Raw genomic sequence first — 19001 nt, forward strand, 5'->3', positions numbered from 1 at the left:
AGTATATAAATTGACATATAAAATTTTAATCAGAGGAGAAATCTGGCAAGCGTATATGTTTTTTTCTATATCTCTAAGGGCTTCCCCTGACACAAGATCTCATGTCATAGAAATACAGTACTGTGCTTTTCTCCACTAGGCTATGGACTTTAACTTACCAAAAGCTTCTTCTTTAGAGTTGCACAAGCTCAATAAACTGGTATATAGAGATGTACAGTATCTTCTCAAAGATTGCTACATTATCGTTTAAAAAAAAGTTTTATATTAACGTTACCTTTATAACCTTTATAATACATAAAATAATCCTTCATTAATTAACCAAAGCTCTCCTTGAAAACACTGGTTGGTCATTACAGATATCATGTATTTCAATGGAAACGCATATGCAATCAGGCTGAGCCCCGCCCCCCAGATGGTTTCATTGCGTTTCTAAACACAATGTAAAAGCCTCATGTGACCGCATCCTAAACATTTTGAATTTAGATAATACTTTTTTTTTCTTTTCTTGAAAATATCATATCAAATATCCAGATACTGTATCAAATTCTAAATTCTGGTGTTGATGCAATTCTAGATACATCACTCAACAGGAGGTCGCTGTCCTTATTAGGCCAGTGACATTATTGGGGAAACATCCCGAATATAGGAAGCAACCAATCTTTTGTTCACCCTCCACCCGACTTTTGTTTACGATGGAGGGGGGGGGAGGGAATCCAGCCTAAAGCAGCTAAGGGGGTCTGAAACGCAAGCCGTTTTACTGGCAGCACACCAGGATTCTTTCTAACTTTGTTAGCAGGGATAGTCTTTGTTTAACCTTTTTAATTACCAATAGAACTTGTTACATATTGTAAAAATAACGTGTTAACGTTCTAACTTAGTTTTTTTGTTTCTCTCTCCTCTTTTAGGGTACTAGTGTACTGTCTCCAATGCTACATATTGGGAGTGTCATCATTTTCGCTACCATGATATACAAGAAATCTGCTATTCGGCTGTTTGAAAAGCACCCATGCCTTTACATCCTTGCATTTGGATGTGTTTCTGCCAAAGTAACAAATAAATTAGTGGTAAGAATTTTATTTTCTTTATTTATATGTATTTTGCTTTCCTAAAGGACATCTACCACCAGATTACTGGTGGAAGAATGTCCTAATTAGGCTGCTCAATCTGGCTAGTGGATGGGGGGGGGTACTGTTGTGTTTTGCAAATTTTCTGGCATCTTAACTATATATTAACTCAGTATAACAGCCCGAGCGCCTCCCAGTTTCCCCATCTTTTAATTTATTTAAGCCCCCTCCTGCTGCTGGCCGTGAAACTAGGAAAAAACACACGCCCTGCTCTCTCCTCAGAGACTGTGGCTGTTATATGGAGGCTGCTGCGGAGCCATTCTGTATGCTCGAACAGTTTTTGTATCATGAGCAATGCACAATACAGACCCTCCTTGACTTCTCCCAGGCATGATGCTGTTGAGTCATGGTGGGTGGGGCTACTAAAAGCCACGCCCCTCTGCCTCAAGGACATGGGTGCACCAGAGAAAAGTTCGGCCTCTTTAGGACTCGGCTCTCCGGAGAGGTCAAGCAAGGATTTGAGGGCAAGAAACTATGTCCACGGTCCAGCCAAATAGCAAACGCTGTAGTTTCTTTATTGATCAAAAAATATAATCATCTAGCAATTGCATACGTATATGTACAGACAAATGCATTTCAGACAGAACACACATCCTTAATCATGGCTAGATGGTTATGTTACGCCCCTTGCGAACGAACATTTAAATACGACTGTGTACTACGAGTACTGTACCATTTCAGTACGGGTACCATTTACTTTAATGGACAATATGGCCATCCATTCATTTGACTGTTTGCCCAGCGTACCGTACCGTGCTCGGGAAAAAGATAGCATGCTTTATCTTTTTGCTGTAAGTATGGCCTAGCAGAATGGATCCCTCTTGAGAGGGGAGTGCTGAGCATGGAAAGTACAGGATAGGGCTTAGCACATGTTTGTGTGACTGTAGCTTTCCTGTGATTTACAATAATTTTTCTTCTTTTACATTCTTAGTTTTTTCCTAAAACATAACATACATCATGTAATTCTTGATATACTTTCATTATCTCATCATTTACCTAAGGCATAAACAAATAATATCAATATCCCATCAGTGACATAACTTGTTTAATCCCTGAACTGAGTGGTTTTGCTCAAAAAATGGGAAATATTCTCACCGTTAATTCGGTTTCCATTAGTGCACCATGACAGCCCCACTTGAAGGATGACCCCTTGACCTCTGTAGGGACAGGATTCAGAGAAGTTAAATACCCCACCCCTGCATCCACACTGTAATGACTATCAAATAACTACAAAGGCAGTGGATGCAACCCAATTTATTGCATGTTAAATCACATACAAATATCAGATATAAATACAGTACAGCAACAGTACATATGGGTGGGGATATATATGGGCCGTCATGGTGGACTAATGGAAAACGAATGGTGAGAATAATTCCCATTTTCCATTGCGTCCCCCATGACGGCCCCACTTGGAAACATAACAAATTATTGACATTTCAGGGAGGGCAACAGCCTGTAACAGTTTTGTACCAAAGGCTAATTCTTTTGTGTTTTGGATATCTAGTCTATAGTGTTTCACAAAGGTCAGCTGATTAGACCATGTTGCTGCTCTACATATTTCATTTACTGATGCTCCCATGAGGCTGCCATAACTGTCCCTGGAACTACCATTTCTTGGGAATCATAATATATTTTGATGACAGTTTTTATCCATCTTGCTATAGTGGCTTTAGAGGCTTTAAACCCCTTGTTTTTCCTATTGAATAGTAGTAGGATGTTGGAGTTATTTCGCCACGTTTTAGTCGTTTCCAGGTAAAAGAAAAGAATTCTCTTCGCATTGTGAGAAAGTGAGAGGTGTCATTTGGGAAAACCGCTATCTGTCCTACAGGCAGATGAAATGCAGGTGGTAAAAGCCCTGGGTTTGTCTGCAATAACCCAAGGGTTAATGCAGACATGATAAGCAGGAATAGTCTGTTTTGTCTGTGTTGGCCTAGCTAACACAGACACATTTGTAATGTCCGTACTGGGCTGCTTATTATGGAGTAGGGGTAGGCTGGTAGTGGGAATCCTACTCCACCCGGGCTTCGGTCCTGGGCTTTTGTATAGCCCACAGGTGCGGGTCACAGGCCTCGTTAGGGCCTGATTTAATTTGCAGGCCAGAAGCAGTAGGAGAGGCACTACCTGGAGAGCTGAAAGCGAGATTGCATTCTGACAGCAAAGGTAACTGAGGGCCTCCTGTCTTGCTGCTGGCCAAGAGCGGGTGCCAGGCAGCCTGGTACCCGGATATCTAGGGTCCGTCAAATGTATTAGACAGCGCCTAGCCGGGCAGGAATTACTTTTGTAACTTTTTTGCATGTGCCTAAGCCGAGGCTGAATTTGTATTCTGTTTTGCAAGTGTGAATAAAACACTTAAGTTGGACTTTAAATCGGCGTGTGTCCCTGCTTCCTGCACTGCTACCAGTCAACTACCAGAGCAATTCCCCACATATGGTGGATTGGAGCGGGCAAAGTGCAGTGAAGTATACACTAGTGCATGTCCTGGAAGTCGACATCACTGAAGCTGCAAGCCACAGCCATGGAGGAGTTAATCAAGCAGCTTGTCCAGTCCAACGTGCAGCAGCAAGAGACAAACAGATTGCTGCTCCAGCAGGTAACAGCCCTGACCGCAGCTCGGCAAAGGACTGTCCCAGCAATGACGGAAAGAGGCCAGGAAAGAGGTCCGCAAAGCTATGACCAAGATGACCGCTGAGGATGATGTGGAGGCCTATCTGACAGGCTTTGAGAGAGTGGCCACCCGAGAGAGGTTGCCACAGCAACACTGGGCAGAGGTGTTGGCCCCCTTCCTCGTCGGTGATCCCCAGCAGGCATACTACGACCTGAGCGAGGAGGATGCCCGGGACTACTCCAAGGTAAAGGCAGAGATCATGGCCCGACTAGGAGTGGATCAGCATCTACGCGCTCAAAGAGTGAATAGCTCGAGAGGCGCTACCACCGAGGGGGCAGATGCACCAACTTGTTCACTTGGTCCGCAAGTGGCTTCAGCCGGAGACATCAACCCCAGCCCAGATGGTCGAGAAGGTTGTTTTGGACCGTTTCCTCAGGGCCTTGCCGGGTGAGATCCAACAATGGGTGGGACACGGGGACTCGTCTGATGCTGAGGCGCTGGTGGGGTTGGTGGAGAGGTTTTGTGCCACCCAGGCCCTAACAAAGAAAGCCCCTTATACCCAGGCGGGCCCTAAGGCACGGAAGGTCGTGTCACCCACAAATTCCCGGGCAGGACAACGCCCAATGTCCGGGAAGTACCCCAGGGGAGGAGGAGGGGGGAGGCTCCCACCTGTTGGACCTGCCATGAGCCAGGTCATATTGCAGCCCATTGCCCCAATTCCTCAGAGCCCATGGACTGCAGTTCCACCAGAAGGGTTTCTCTCTATGCTGCCCGTGTCTACACAGCTACTAGCCCCGACTCTGCTGATGAGCGCCACCTGTGCCGAGTGACTGTGGCAGGGTATCCAGCGTTGGCCCAGTCAGGTAACCTTGATTAATGGGACCCTTATAGACCCCAAGACAGTCACAGGGCGCACAATTGGTGTCCTGTGCATCCATGGGGACGTAAAGGACTACCCCACCACAGTTATTAACTTCCAGACCTTTTGTGGAGAGACACTACATGAGGCCGCGGTTGTCAAGAACTTGCCCCATGACCTTATCTTGGGACGGGACTTCCCCATGTCCTGGACTCTATGGCGGGGAAATAAAGAGTTGGGAGGTTGTTCTCCTGTGTTGTCTGGTCAGATCTCTGAAGCTGAGCCTGATGACCCAGACTCTGGAGTTCCTGCCGTAGGGGTGACCGCCACAGAAGATGGAAGTGTAATGTTTCCCCTAGATGTTATGGCAGGCGAAACTGAGGAGGTAGTGACAGGACCGCAGTTGTCTGATTTGGAGGTATCCCGTGACAACTTTGGTACTGCCCAACTCCAGGACCCCACTCTGGTCCGCGCCAGAGAAAATGTGGTAGAGATTAATGGTGTACCTCAGCACCCAGGTGCGGATAAGTGTTTCCCTCGTGTGGTGGTAAATCAGGAGTTATTGTACCGCATTGATAAGGTACACGGTGAAACCCGGGAGCAGTTAATGGTACCTCAGCCATATCGTCAGATGGTGTTAGACCTTGCACATAAGCATGTGATGGGAGGGCACCTAGGTACCACAAAAACTCTGGAACGCATCTTGCAGCGTTTTTACTGGCCAGGAGTGTATGATAGGGTAAAAAGGTATTGTGAAACTTGCACTGATTGTCAATTGCATGCTCCCATGGTACACTTCCGAAGTCCGTTGGTACCTCTGCCCATTATTGAGGTACCCTTTGAAAGGGTCGCCATGGATTTGGTCGGTCCTTTGGTTAAATCTGCTCGGGGGCATCAGCATATCCTGGTAGTCATGGACTATGCTACCCGATATCCTGAGGCCATCCCACTACGGCACACCTCTGCGAAACTAATTGCTAAGGAGTTGTTTGCCATGTTCTGCCGGGTGGGACTTCCCAAGGAGATCCTCACAGATCAGGGGACTCCTTTTATGTCAAAAGTCACCAAGGAGCTATGTCGGCTCTTTAATATTAAACAGTTACGCACCTCTGTGTACCATCCTCAGACGGATGGATTGGTAGAACAGTTTAACAAAACTTTAAAGAGTATGCTAAAAAAGGTGGTAAACAAGGATGGGAAGGACTGGGATGTACTGTTGCCATATTTAATGTTCGCCATCCGAGAGGTCCCACAAGCCTCTACTGGGTTCTCACCGTTTGAGTTAGTGTATGGCAGACATCCCAGGGGTCTCCTGGACATAGCCAAGGAGACATGGGAACAAGAGCCCACCCCCGACAAAAGTGTAATAGACCATATTGCAGATATGCAGGACAGGGTGGCAGCCATCATGCCCATCGTCAAAGAGCATATGGAGGAGGCACAAAGGACTCAAAGCCAGGTTTATAACAGGTCAGCAAAAGTAAGGAGCTTTAGTCCCGGTGATCGTGTGTTGGTGTTAGTCCCCACTGTAGAAAGTAAGTTTCTCGCTAAATGGCAAGGACCATATGAGGTGCTAGAGAAGGTAGGAGAGGTGAACTACAGGATACGTCAGCCCTGACGGAGGAAACCCGAGCAGACTTATCATGTAAATCTGTTAAAGGCCTGGAAAGACGGAGAGAGTCTGCATACAGAGATGGTACTGGCTAGTCCACCTCCTGCGCTACCCTCACAGGCTGCAGATAAGCCTCTAGCAGATGCAGAGGTGCGAATAGCCGATAGGACTATTACCAAATTACCAAAGGACAACAGCGAGAGGCTCGAGAGTTTGTAGTAAGGAATACAGATGTGTTCTCAGAGTTGCCTGGTTACACATCTGTAATTAAACATGACATTGTCACTGAGCCAGGGGTAAAGGTAAGATTAAGGCCGTACAGAGTCCCTGAAGCTCGTAGACAAGCCATATCAGAGGAGGTTCAGAAGATGCTGAAGCTAGGGGTAATTGAGGAGTCCAAAAGTGAGTGGGCCAGTCCAATTGTTCTAATTCCCAAACCGGATGGGACGTTGCGATTTTGCAACGATTTTATAAAATTGAATGAGGTGTCTAAGTTTGATGCCTATCCCATGCCCCGGGTGGACGAGCTTATTGAGAGACTAGGGGGAGCTTGGTACTTCACCACATTAGATTTAACTAAAGGATATTGGCAGGTACCCCTGACCGATAGGTCTCAAGAAAAGACAGCCTTTGTTACCCCTGAAGGCCTTTTTCACTATGTTGTGTTACCGTTTGGGCTTCATGGGGCACCCGCTACATTTCAACGGTTAATGGACTTAGTGTTAAAGCCACATAGGAGATACGCCTCCGCCTATCTAGATGATATTATCATCTACAGCCAAGACTGGGAGAGTCACTTGGCCAAGGTACAGGCCATAGTGAACTCGCTAAGGGCAGCGGGCCTGACCGCAAACCCCAAGAATTGTGCGCTAGGAATGGAGGAGACACACTATTTGGGGTATGTGATCGGTCAAGGTATAATTAAACCTCAGGTCAACAAGATTGACGCTGTACAGGGTTGGCCTCAACCAGTGAGCACAAAACAAGTCAGGGCGTTCCTGGGCATTATTGGGTACTACAGATGGTTTATACCGAACTTTGCCACAGTGTCCGCTCCCTTGACAGACCTGCTGAAGGGTAAAAGATATGTCATGGTGCGGTGGAATGAACAAGCAGAAGGGGCTTTTCAGGCATTGAAGTGTGCATTGTGTGGATCTCCCATCCTCATTACGCCAAACTTCAAGAGAGAGTTTATTGTGCAGACGGATGCGTCAGATGTAGGGCTGGGAGCTGTCCTGTCTCAGGAGGTGAATGGCGAGGAATACCCCATTACCTACCTGAGCAGGAAGCTCACGCCAGCAGAGAAAAATTACAGTATCGTATAGAAGGAATGTCTGGTGATAAACCTACGGTACTACTTGCTGGGACGACAGTTCTGTCTCATAACTGACCACTCTCCTCTCACATGGATGAGTAGAACTAAGGAGAAGAACGCCAGGGTCACTAGGTAGTTCTTGTCCCTCCAAAATTTCAGCTTTACGGTGGAGCACAGAGCCGGGAAGCTACAGGGCAATGCGGATGCCTTGTCCCGAACGCATTGCTTAATGTCAGGAGTTCGCCCTGGTGGGTCTGAACTGAGGGGGAGGGTATGTGAGAAAGTGAGAGGTGTCATTTGGGAAAACCGCTATCTGTCCTTCAAGCAGATGAAATGCAGGTGGTAAAAGACCTGGGTTTGTCTGCAGTAACCCAAGGGTTAATGCAGACATGATAAGCAGGAATAGTCTGTTTTGTCTGTGTTGGCCTAGCTAACACAGACACATTTGTAATGTCCGTACTGGGCTGCTTATTATGGAGTAGGGGTAGGCTGGTAGTGGGACTCCTACTCCACTCGGGCTTCGGTCCTGGGCTTTTGTATAGCCCACAGGTGCGGGTCACAGGCCTCGTTAGGGCCTGATTTAATTTGCAGGCCAGAAGCAGTAGGAGAGGCACTACCTGGAGAGCTGAAAGCGAGATTGCATTCTGACAGCAAAGGTAACTGAGGGCCTCCTGTCTTGCTGCTGGCCAAGAGCGGGTGCCAGGCAGCCTGGTACCCGGATAGCTAGGGTCCGTCAAATGTATTAGACAGTGCCTAGCCGGGCAGGAATTACTTTTGTAACTTTTTTGCATGTGCCTAAGCCGAGGCTGAATTTGTGTTCTGTTTTGCAAGTGTGAATAAAACACTTAAGTTGGACTTTAAACCGGCGTGTGTCCCTGCTTCCTGCACTGCTACCAGTCAACTACCAGAGCAATTCCCCACAACATCCAGAAAGTGCCATTTCTTTTCCTGCACTGGCTTATGACAGAACATGGGCAAGAAAAATAGAAAAAAAGGGCAGCAATCCACAGCGATTCCTCTTAGGAGTTGGTGCTCGCAGCTGAAAGTTCTGGCATTCAAAACTTCATGTAAGGCATAATAGAAGGAGAGAGCCACAGCACCGAAGAATAAAATGCGAAGAAGTCTTTATTGGCACATCATCCAGGCCTAAAATCAGCAACGTTTCGATTCCAATATGAATCTTTTGGAATCGAAACGTTGCTGTTTTTATGCCTGGATGATGTTCTAATAAAGACTTATTCGCAGAACATGGGCAAGATGATTTCTTTGCTGAAATGGAAACTTGAGGAAACCTTTGGGACAAAATTTTTATGAAGCATTAATGTTACCCTATCTTGAGACACTTTCAGGTTGGGTTCTCCTAATTGCCTAGCCAATGTTATGGCTATAAGAAAGGTTAACTTTGATGTTGGTTCCCTAATGTTTTTAGAGTCTTAAGGTTCAAATGGAGGACCAGTTAGGAAGTTTAGGACTATAGATAAATCCCAACTAGGGATAGCTGTTTTAAGAGTTGGTTTAAGTCTAGAAGTGGCTTTTACAAACCTTCTTATCCATTGGTGCTCCACCAAAGGTTTGTCAAAGAATGCAGATATCTGGACTTTCAAGGAACTGGATTTTAGGCCCTTGTCAAAGTCTGCTGAAGGAAATCTACTGCCTGAGAAATATTAGGGGAATATTGATGAGGAATATTAGGACCACAGAATGAGACCAATTTTTCCCAAATACGAGAGTAAATAGCAAAAGTAAAAGGTTTGCGACTTGACTTTAAGGTCGAGATGACCTTGTGAGACAATCCTTTGGCCTTGAGTAACTCCCTCTCAGGATCCAGGTGGAGAGAAGGAGAGTCCGGGGGTTTGGATGAAACCCTGGTCCTCGGAACAGCAGGTCTAAGCGGGGAGGAAGTAGAATCTGTTCCTCTAAGGTAATTTTTCTCAGTGATGGAAGCCATATTTTCTTTGGCCAAAAGGGAACAATTAATATTGCTATTGCTTTTTCCCTCTGAATTTTCTTCAGTACCTTCGGGATTATTGGAATTGGGGGGAAAAGCATACATCAGTGCAAAGCTGAGTGAAAGCATCTAGCTGGACAAGTGGAGTTGATCCATCTAGAGAGAAGAAATACTTTGCTTTCGTGTGGGTTCGGGTAGCGAATAAACCTATCCTCTGGAAAGCCCCGTTTTGTGTTAAATGTTGAAGCACCTCATTGTTTAAACACCATTAGTTCTGGTCGATAGATTTTTTCTTGAGATAGTCAGCTATTTTGTTTTCTTTCCCTTTCAAGTGGACTACTGATGAGACAGAATGTTGTTCTCCCTTCAATTGAATATTTTCTCGGAAAGGTGAAATAGATTGAGGTTTTTTGTTCCTCCCTGGTGACGTAGATAAGCCACCGTTTTAACGTTGTCCGAATAGATCTTCACTTGACTGAACTTCAATAGATTCTTGCTGTCTTGCAGGGCTTCTTAACTCCCAATAATTTGAAGAACGGGATTGTAGCTATAGGAGCCATAGACCCTGGGTAAAGGTCTCTTTGAATTTCGCACCCCATCCAGATAAACTTGCGTCCGTCTGGACTGCTACAAGTGGCCATGGATGCCAAGGAATGCCTTTTCCCAAGTTCTCTTGATGAGTCCACCAGGTTAAGGATCCCTTGACCTGGGCAGGAATTGCCACCTTCTGATCTAGATGAGCTGGGTTTTTGTCCCAAGTAGCCAATATCCAGTTTTGTAGTCTGTGGGTGTGGGCTTGACTCCACTGTACTGATTAAATACAGGCTGTTAACTGGCCCAACACTTACATCGCCTCTCTTACGGAACAGATATGTTTTTCTTGAAATTTCCTAAGTTGTTGAGCTACTTTCAGCATTTTCATTTGGAGTGACGAATACAGAGAAACGCCTAGAAACGTAGTTGTTCTACTGGGATCCAGATGCGACTTGTTACAGTTTATGATCGTTGGAGAGTGGCAATGGTAAGGTCTCTGTGCTGGATTAACTTTTGTTCTGTTCTTGCGATGAACAGCATGCTCAGTGTGTTACATTACACAGTGTAATACATCTGTATTACACTGTGTAATGTGAAGAAGAGCTTGAACAAGTGATCAGTGGATCACTTGTTCAAGCTAACCTGTAAAAGTTAATAAAAATGTTAAAAACATTACATAAAATAATTTTTAAATAAAAATAATTAATTAAATAAAGTTAGAGTCCCCTAAACACAAATATTCCCTATACACATGCAATAAAGTGAAAAAAACACAAAATCGCCAAAAACCCCCACATATTTGGTATCGTCGCGTCCGTAACAATCCGTACAATAACTCAGAAACATTATTGGACCCGCTCTGTGAACGCCGTAAAAACAAAACCCGAAAAACACGCCAAAAATTTACATTTTTCATAAAATCTCTACACAAAAATGTTCTAAAAAGTGATCAAAAAAAGTTATGTGCGCAAAAATGGTACCACTGAAAAGAATAACTCAACACATAAAAAATAAGCCCTAAACTAGCTCTGTCAACCAAAAAATATTAAAGTTACGTCTCCGAAAAGATGGCGATGCAAAAACAAATGAGATTTCCTCTATATTAGTTTTTATCCAGTAAAATTGTAAAAATAAATGAAAAACTATATAAATGAGGTATCACCGTAATCGTAGTGATCTATAGAATGAAGATAATATAATATTTTTAGTGTACGGTGTACGACCCCCAAAAAATACGAAAAGAAACTAAACCAAAATTGACAATTTTCTTTTCACCCATACATTCAAGAGTTAATAAAATCTCATCAATAAGCTAATGACCCACTAAAATGAAGTATTTGTAAAGTGCATCTCACGTCGCAGAAAATAAGCCCTTATATGTCCAAATTGCCAAAAAAAATAAAGATTGTATAGCCAATAAAAATTGACAATGCATAATCTGCTCTGAATGGCGCAGCTTCCCTTCGATGCCCTGGCGTGTGCCCATACTGCAGGTTACCACCACATATGGGGTATTATTATACACGGAAGAGATTGGGAATCAAATTTTGTGGAGCGTTTTGGTATTTTATCCACTGAGAATTTGTACATTTTTTTAAAAACATATTAATTTAGCCAAAAAAATTTTACTTTCAAAATTGCATCCGATTTTGTTTTAACCCCTGTAAAACAATTAAAGGGTTAACAAACTTCCTAAAAGTTGTTTCATGTACGTTGAGGGGCGTAGTTTCTATAATGGGGTAATTTATGGGGTTTACTTTTATTTAGAAACCTGAGCAGGTCCCTCAATAGCAGGATTTTGTGTTTTTTATGAAAATGTGAAAAATCGCACCTAATGTTCAAAGGCCCATAACATCCTAGAAAAATAAGAGTATGCATAAAAAACCATATCCACATAAATTAGACATTTAGTGAATGTTAGTTGTTACGTTTTTTTGCGGTTATGACTATGTATGGAAAAAGTAGAACATTTTGAAGTTCAAAAATCAAAAATTTTTCCAAATTTTCACCAAATATCTGATTTTCTCATAAATAAATGCAAAACATACCACCAAAATTTTTCAAACAACCTGAAGTACGATGTGTCACGAGAAAACAATTTTAAAATCACTTGGATATGTTAAAGCGTTCCGAAGTTATAACCACTTATAGTGACACAGGGCAGATTTGAAAAAATGGGCCGTGTCAGGAAGGTGAAAAGTGGCTTCAGCGTTAAGGGGTTAACCAGAGCATTCTTCTGGCTGTATTTGAAAGGGCCCCTTCCCTTGCTCTGAATCTCACTCCTTCTGCTGAAGCATCGGCAATAAAAGCAGATGCAGACTTATGTGGGGGGGAGGGGGTTTCTAGAAGTACGTCCCTTGGTGTCCCATTTTTGATGTGGTTTTCTAATTCTGGCAGCCAGAAAAACAGTGTGCGGGCCACCAATGTTTTGGCAATATTGGATTTCAAGTTCCACATAACCCCATTACCATGTTTTCTTCAATAGACTGTATTGAATAAACTGTCCATAGGATCTTTTGAGCTGTATCACATGTACAAAGTCAAGATCTGTCGTCTTAGCGATTTTAGTAACTTGGACACCCACCTTAGGGAAGAAGTTCCCTTTTTTTCTCATCATCAAAGGTTAAGCAGTTTTTGAATTCCCTTGACAATGATATTCTATTTTCCGGTTCTCTCCATTCCTCAAGAATTAGTAATTTTAGAGTTTTATTGATGGGAAAACACATTTTTTTCTTTGTTTTTTGGATCCCAAAGAGTTTGCCCTCGATGGATCTTGGTTCCTTTATGTCTTCAATCTTTAAAGTATCCCTGACAGCTTTGAGTAACTGTTCCAGGTCTTCTGATGCAAATAAATATCTTGACTCCATTTTTACTGCTGATGTTGATGGAGCAGGTTCCAAGTCTAAGGAGTCCTTAACTGATCCTTCCTCTGACTCAAGATTTTGATATGTATTCTACCCTCTGCCTTTTTTTGTAAGGGTTCTTGGAGTTCGAGGCTTGCTAGAGAAGACTCTAATGAATATTGGACTTCCCCTTTAGTAAAGGTGCTCATTTCGTCCATAAAGGAGGATTTTTCCTCTCTTAGCAGGTTATCAATACAGTCCTTGCAAACTGCTTTTTTAGAAGCGCTGGATAATTTGTTAAAGCACATATTGCATCTACAGAAAGTAACTTTTCTCTTCTCCGTATCCTTCCGAGGCTGATCTTTAGGATCTTTTTTTCTGCTTCTCCTTAGGTTCCTAACCACAGAGATTTTTACCACACATGAATAGTCGTAAGCTTAGAAATTGTCTATGTAGGGACCTAAACACCACTATAACACATTAGACCACGCAAAACCACTCACAGGAGCCAGAGGCGGGGGTTCCACTGAAATAGCCTCCATAATGTAAGAGTCATCCTTGCCAATGGTTATACACAACACCTAGATTATATACACTCACATATATAATTGGCTTTATTACTTGTATATAAAACATAACCTTATGAAGGAATACTATAGGCTCATACTTGCCTTAGAAATGCACAGAACCATGAGTTAAAGGCATATAATGTAGTCAGAGGTGGCAAGCAGTTCACGTCTGTAATATATATATATATATATGTTTGTGTGAGATGCATCTCAAACAATTTTTGGGGATGCCGCGATATTCATAAAAGGTACCTGATTTTAGTCAGTATATGAGCCGAAAAGCCAATTTAGCTAGACCTCAGATCAGGGCTGTCCTGATTCCAGATTTTTTTAGTCCGGGTGTCTCGTGGGGCCGCGGACAGAGCCGGAACACCCGGTGCACAAGGCCGACAAGGAAGGGTCCTCTGCACTGTTCGCTGTCCGGACCACAGGGGTGGGGTATTTAACTTCTCTGCTTCCTGTCCCTACAGAGGTCAAGGGGTTCCTCTAAGTTGGGCTGTCACGGGGAACGCCATGGAAAACAATTATAAAATTCATGACCTTTGGAAAGCTGGATGTAGGCTGGCTGCCGTACATAAACACATTACTTCTACATACACAGGAGCTGCCTAAACTGTCCAGACAGGACTAAGCAACCTCAGCTGAATTACTCCTACACAGCAGCTGTAGGATGTTGCAATGATTGATTACTTCTGCCTGTCAGGGATAACACAGTGATTACGCATACTCGGCTTATGCTGGGCAGGACAAGGCTGGAGCAGTGCATAATTGGGGTAAGAGAGCTCCAGGGGAGCCGCAGAGCCTTGTTATTATAATTTTATAATGTTTTTTTTTCAGCAAAACCACTTAGCCAGGGATTAAACAAAATATGTTTCTGCATCAGTGTAGATACAGCATTCCCAAGGTATGCTTGGTTCATAATGCATAAAAGCAAATGGCTGAGTATTTTGTGTGAATTTTCATACCTGGCAGTTTAAGGGCCATCACTTTTTTTTTTTTTCTGGACACTCCATTTTTTTTCATTTTTAGTTTGCCCCCACTATCAGCTGGGGGTAAAAAAACAATCCTTATTAATCAACTAACCATAACTTATCCATTTTCCTTCCTTAACAATGTTGCAATATTGTTTCATATCTTTTTATCTTTTGCAATATCAGCTTCCCATTCTTCCAGTTATGGAGCTCTGTGGGACTTCCTATTCTTTTTTTTTTTTTACTCATTTTTTATTATAGGTTGCATAGTATATTCACATTGATAGAGACATAATGACAATAGTCAATGACAAAGTGTCAATAATCAGAATTTGGCAAGACTGTTGAATAATAATCACAACAAACTAAACAATGCATCAAAAAAAAACTGAACTAATTGCTACTGCAATATCTGCTTTGATGAACATAGTCAGATACAGTTACAACTGCTGTGTAAGGAATACAATTCAAGTACCACATAATAATAGCGTGAGTAGGGAGGGTTACAATACACCATAAGCAATTACACCTTTTGACAAATTCCCTGATAAATGCCATCAAGTCCTGCGGCCTATGCCCAGTGAGAAGCAACTCATGCTATTGGTCCCATATCCTGTTAAATTTAAGGGGGCATTTCACATACTGCAGGAGAGGGATCTAGGGTCCATCCAAGTACAATTTCTTTAATAGCCATAAAGAGCGCCTCTCTGAGAAATATCCAATCATAATGAGACCAAACCTCCTCATCCAAAAGGCCAAATAGGCAGACAGCAGTAGAGGTTGTTTATTATTTCATCAATTTACTTGATCTTCGATGGGATTTGAATCGGTCTGAGCATCCGGGTCATGCACACTACCCAGTGAGATATTTTGCCTCACTATTGCATATGGGAGAATTTAGTCACTAAGAGCTTCATTACAGTTATACTGCATTACAAATCTAATATATTGATATTATATATATCTATATATCAGTACATGTTTCTTTCATTTTTTAATAAAGCCTATAATAAATACAATAAAGTGTAATCAATAGATATAAATCAACAAAAATATTTTAATAGCTTTAAAAAAAAACAAAAAACACCTATGTATTCAATGAGTGCGTAAAAAAAATTGGACACTTATTCAGTTTTCCATGCATGTTTTGCAAGGTGATGTCCTCAGAGTTGTGTTTGATATTCCATAAAAGAAACGAACCACGATCCAGCATCGGTGAAAACTGTGCCTTTGTTTATTTTTCAAAGTGCATGTTCAGCATATACATTCAGACTTGGGGTCTACGCATTACCTTTCAGCTGTGTATCCACCTGACTTCTGCACAACACAACTGATGGTCCCAACCCTATTTATAAGGCAAGAAATCCCACTTATTAAACCTGTCAGGGCACACCTGTGATGTGAAACCATTTTCTGGTGACTACCTCTTGTAACTTATCAAGAGAATGCCAAGAGTGTACAAAGGAGTAATCAAAGCAATAGGAGGCTACTTTGAAGAACCTAGAACAGTGATGGCGAACCTATGACACGTGTAGCCATTTTCACTGACACACGGCCACCCAAGAGTGAAGTTTCATCCTACACGGCCAGGTGCAGTAGCGGGAGGCCCCTCCTCCTCCTCCCCCGTGCCGGCCCCTCCCTCCTGTGTGAGCTGTGCCTCCTGTCTCCAGGTATCAGCACGGGGCACAGCCATAGGCTATAGGAGACCAGGGTCTCGATATATGCTCTGTGAGACTGGAGGGCAGATGTGGATTAAATAGAAAGGAGGTCATGGGAGAGTGTTGAGATTCCGGGGGGAAGTGTCGTTTACATTGGATCCAAATCGATCTAGTATGTGTCATAGGACCCAACAATGGGGAATCAGGAATAGTTCTGGCAATGGCCCAAAGAAAAGCATTAGAGTGAACCGGAGCACTCCAGTGGTACATCATTTTTGGCAGAATTGTCATTTTTATGGCAGAAATGCTCCCAAAAAAGGAGAGTGGCATTTTATTCCACTTGTCCAATAACTTTCTCAGAGTATCAAAGAGGTGAGGGAAGTTGTGGGAGTACAACAATCTATACCTAGGAGTCAAGTTTACTCCCAGATATTTCAGGGAGGTTACTTGCCACTTATAACTGTAATTGGATTTTAGAAGTGCCATTATATGGGGTAGGTTAATGGGGAGGGCTTCAGTCTTGGCAACATTGACCTTGTATCTTGATAGTTTACCATACTCCTCTTACAGCCTATGCAGGTTGGGGAGTGAGAGATGGGGTTTAGTGATTGTCAACAAAATGTCTGCAAAGAGAGACAATTTGAATCCCGAACCATCAATCCTCCAATGTCCACAGACCTCCTGATAGCTGCTGCCAAGGGTTCGATACAGAGGACAAAAAGAAGGGGAGATAGCGGACACCCCTGTCAAGTGCCGTTATGGATGGGGAATTTAGTTGATTTTGCATGGGGGAGTTTAATGGAGGCCAAAAGGGTGGAGTATAGGCCTTGTATGGCCGTTAGATACAGACCTCATAAACCATAAATTTTTAATGCCTGGAACAGAAAGGGCCAACCCAGTCTGTCAAAGGCTTTCTCTGCATCCAAGGTTAGGACGAGGGCCTCACCACCCGTTCTGTTAATCACCTCAAATAAATCAATGTTACATTGGGTATTGTCACCTCCCAGATGCGAGGGGATGAATCCCACCTGATCCTTATGAATCAGCTGAGGGATCCACTGGATAATTATATCTATTAGCCAAAATTTTGGTAAAAAATTTGTAGTCCCTGTTCAGTAAGGCTTTGGGCCTGTAGTTAGCGCAGTCCAGGGGGTCTTTCCCAGGCTAGGGGTTCAGAGTGATATGTGAGTGGAACATCTCCTGCGGGATCGACATAACGTCAAGGAAAGTATTAAATAAGGTCAGTAAGTGGGAAGCTAAAAGCCCTTGAAGCGTTTTAAAATATAGATACATCAGTCCGACAGGGCCTGGGTACTTGCCATTGGGAAGGGCTTTTATGACCTCGGTCAGTTCCTCCAGATCGATGGGGGCATTAAGGGTGTTTAGCGCCTCAGGATGGAGTTGGGGTGGATTACAGGATTGAAGATAGATATCAATCTGAGAATGGCGAGCCTCGTCAGGGTGGCGGATGGAGTGCGCCGAAGTTCTACCAGTCTCCTCCCTCTACCGGCCAGCAAGGTATGGGCTTTATTGCTCTTTTCATAAATTTTCAAAAACCTTTAGTTTCACCTCCTGCCTTTCTCTATCCCTTTTCATATTAGCTGCCAAAGTTACACACTGGATCTTCACCATCATCTTGTGGTTCTCCCACAAATTGGGAAGAGAAACTAGGTCTACGTTGTCGTGGAAAATTTCTGCTAGGAAAATAGCCAGCGTCTCCCTCTGGGCTGGTTTTTTGAGGATTGTCTCATTCAGCCTCCAGTGATATATGCTCTAGTGCACATATTGGAGTCTGAGAGGGTTAAGGAGAGGGGGGCATGATCTGACTATGTTATCACTCCCAAGTCTGCAGTTTCCATTAATCTTAGGGTGTGTATGGATCAATTCTCAAAGAGATCAATTCTCGTGTGGGTTCCATGCGATGGAGACTAATATGAGAAGGCGCAGTCGCATGGGTTGCAAATTCTCCACAGATCATTGAGCTTATACTGTCGAATGCGGAGCTTTTTGATAATCTATCAGCGAAAGCAGAGAAGGGTAGATTAAAGTCCCCTTCTACGAGTAAAGCCGCTGGAGAGAGGTTAGAGAGGTGCCAAAAAACCTTTTTGTAAAACTTAATCTGGCCCGAATTAGGGGCAAAAATATTGCACAAGGTAAGGGGGAGATAATAGTATTAGTGATCTGGATGGGGCATGACCTAGCTATGAGGGTGGCTACTCCCCCGCGGTGCCCTTCCCCATTAGCTAGGTCAGGTAGGAGTTTTTTGCAAATGCACAAGAGCCGGAAGCATCAAAGTGGGTTTCTTGTAAGAAAACCATTCACTTTTTTTTAGCGCAATTCTCTCAAGGTCATAGAGCACTTAGAGTTAGAGTTCAGGCCTTTAACAAGCTAGATTCATGAATTTAACCATTGCAGAAGAGGTGTGGAGTTGAGGAGCACCCCAATTCCTGAAGAGGTCTGCGGGGTTTCTGAATGGTTCGGGTGCGTGATACCTAGGGAAAAACAAAAGGAGAGGAGGGAGGACGAACAATGTAAAGAAATAATGATGAGAACCATAAACATAATAATAACCAGCTGTGTGCAACCAGCTTTAACAGAGCCTGGTTAGTCCAGGTATCAATAGGATGGATAATTAAGCCCCCGCTACCTGCCTGGAGGTGACCGTCTCACCCAGCGAGTGGAGGTTGTACCCTGACTAGCAGGAAAATTGGACTTCCCTTAAGAGGGGAAATCAAAAGTCAAAGCAAGATCAAGATGAGTGAGGAGAGAAAAAAGTAAAAGGAGATGGGTGGAATCCGGAATGTGTTCCCAGTCCTCCGGTCGCCAGGAGACCGCAGGGTAACCTGTTTAGGTAGGTGTCCACAATGGTGAACAGAAGATCGAGAAAGTCTCTCAGATGTCTTGAGATGTCAGGGATCGCCAAGCAGCACTCTGGGAGCTTCTGTATTTGTGACCACTCA

At 43.5% G+C, this 19001-nt stretch overlaps 1 protein-coding gene across 3 annotated transcripts in view; it reads left to right on the forward strand.

The window, feature by feature from the left end:
- The window catches only part of CEPT1 (choline/ethanolamine phosphotransferase 1), a 269974-nt gene that overhangs the window by 178041 nt on the left and 72932 nt on the right, over nt 1-19001 (forward strand). For all 3 annotated transcript variants that reach the window (XM_072137305.1, XM_072137306.1, XM_072137304.1), the window contains exon 7: nt 906-1064. In XM_072137305.1, coding sequence (XP_071993406.1) covers nt 906-1064 — 159 coding nt within the window. The remainder of the gene's footprint in view (nt 1-905; nt 1065-19001) is intronic.

The sequence above is a fragment of the Engystomops pustulosus genome, chromosome 2, assembly GCF_040894005.1.
Source record: "Engystomops pustulosus chromosome 2, aEngPut4.maternal, whole genome shotgun sequence".
Classification (NCBI taxonomy): domain Eukaryota; kingdom Metazoa; phylum Chordata; class Amphibia; order Anura; family Leptodactylidae; genus Engystomops; species Engystomops pustulosus.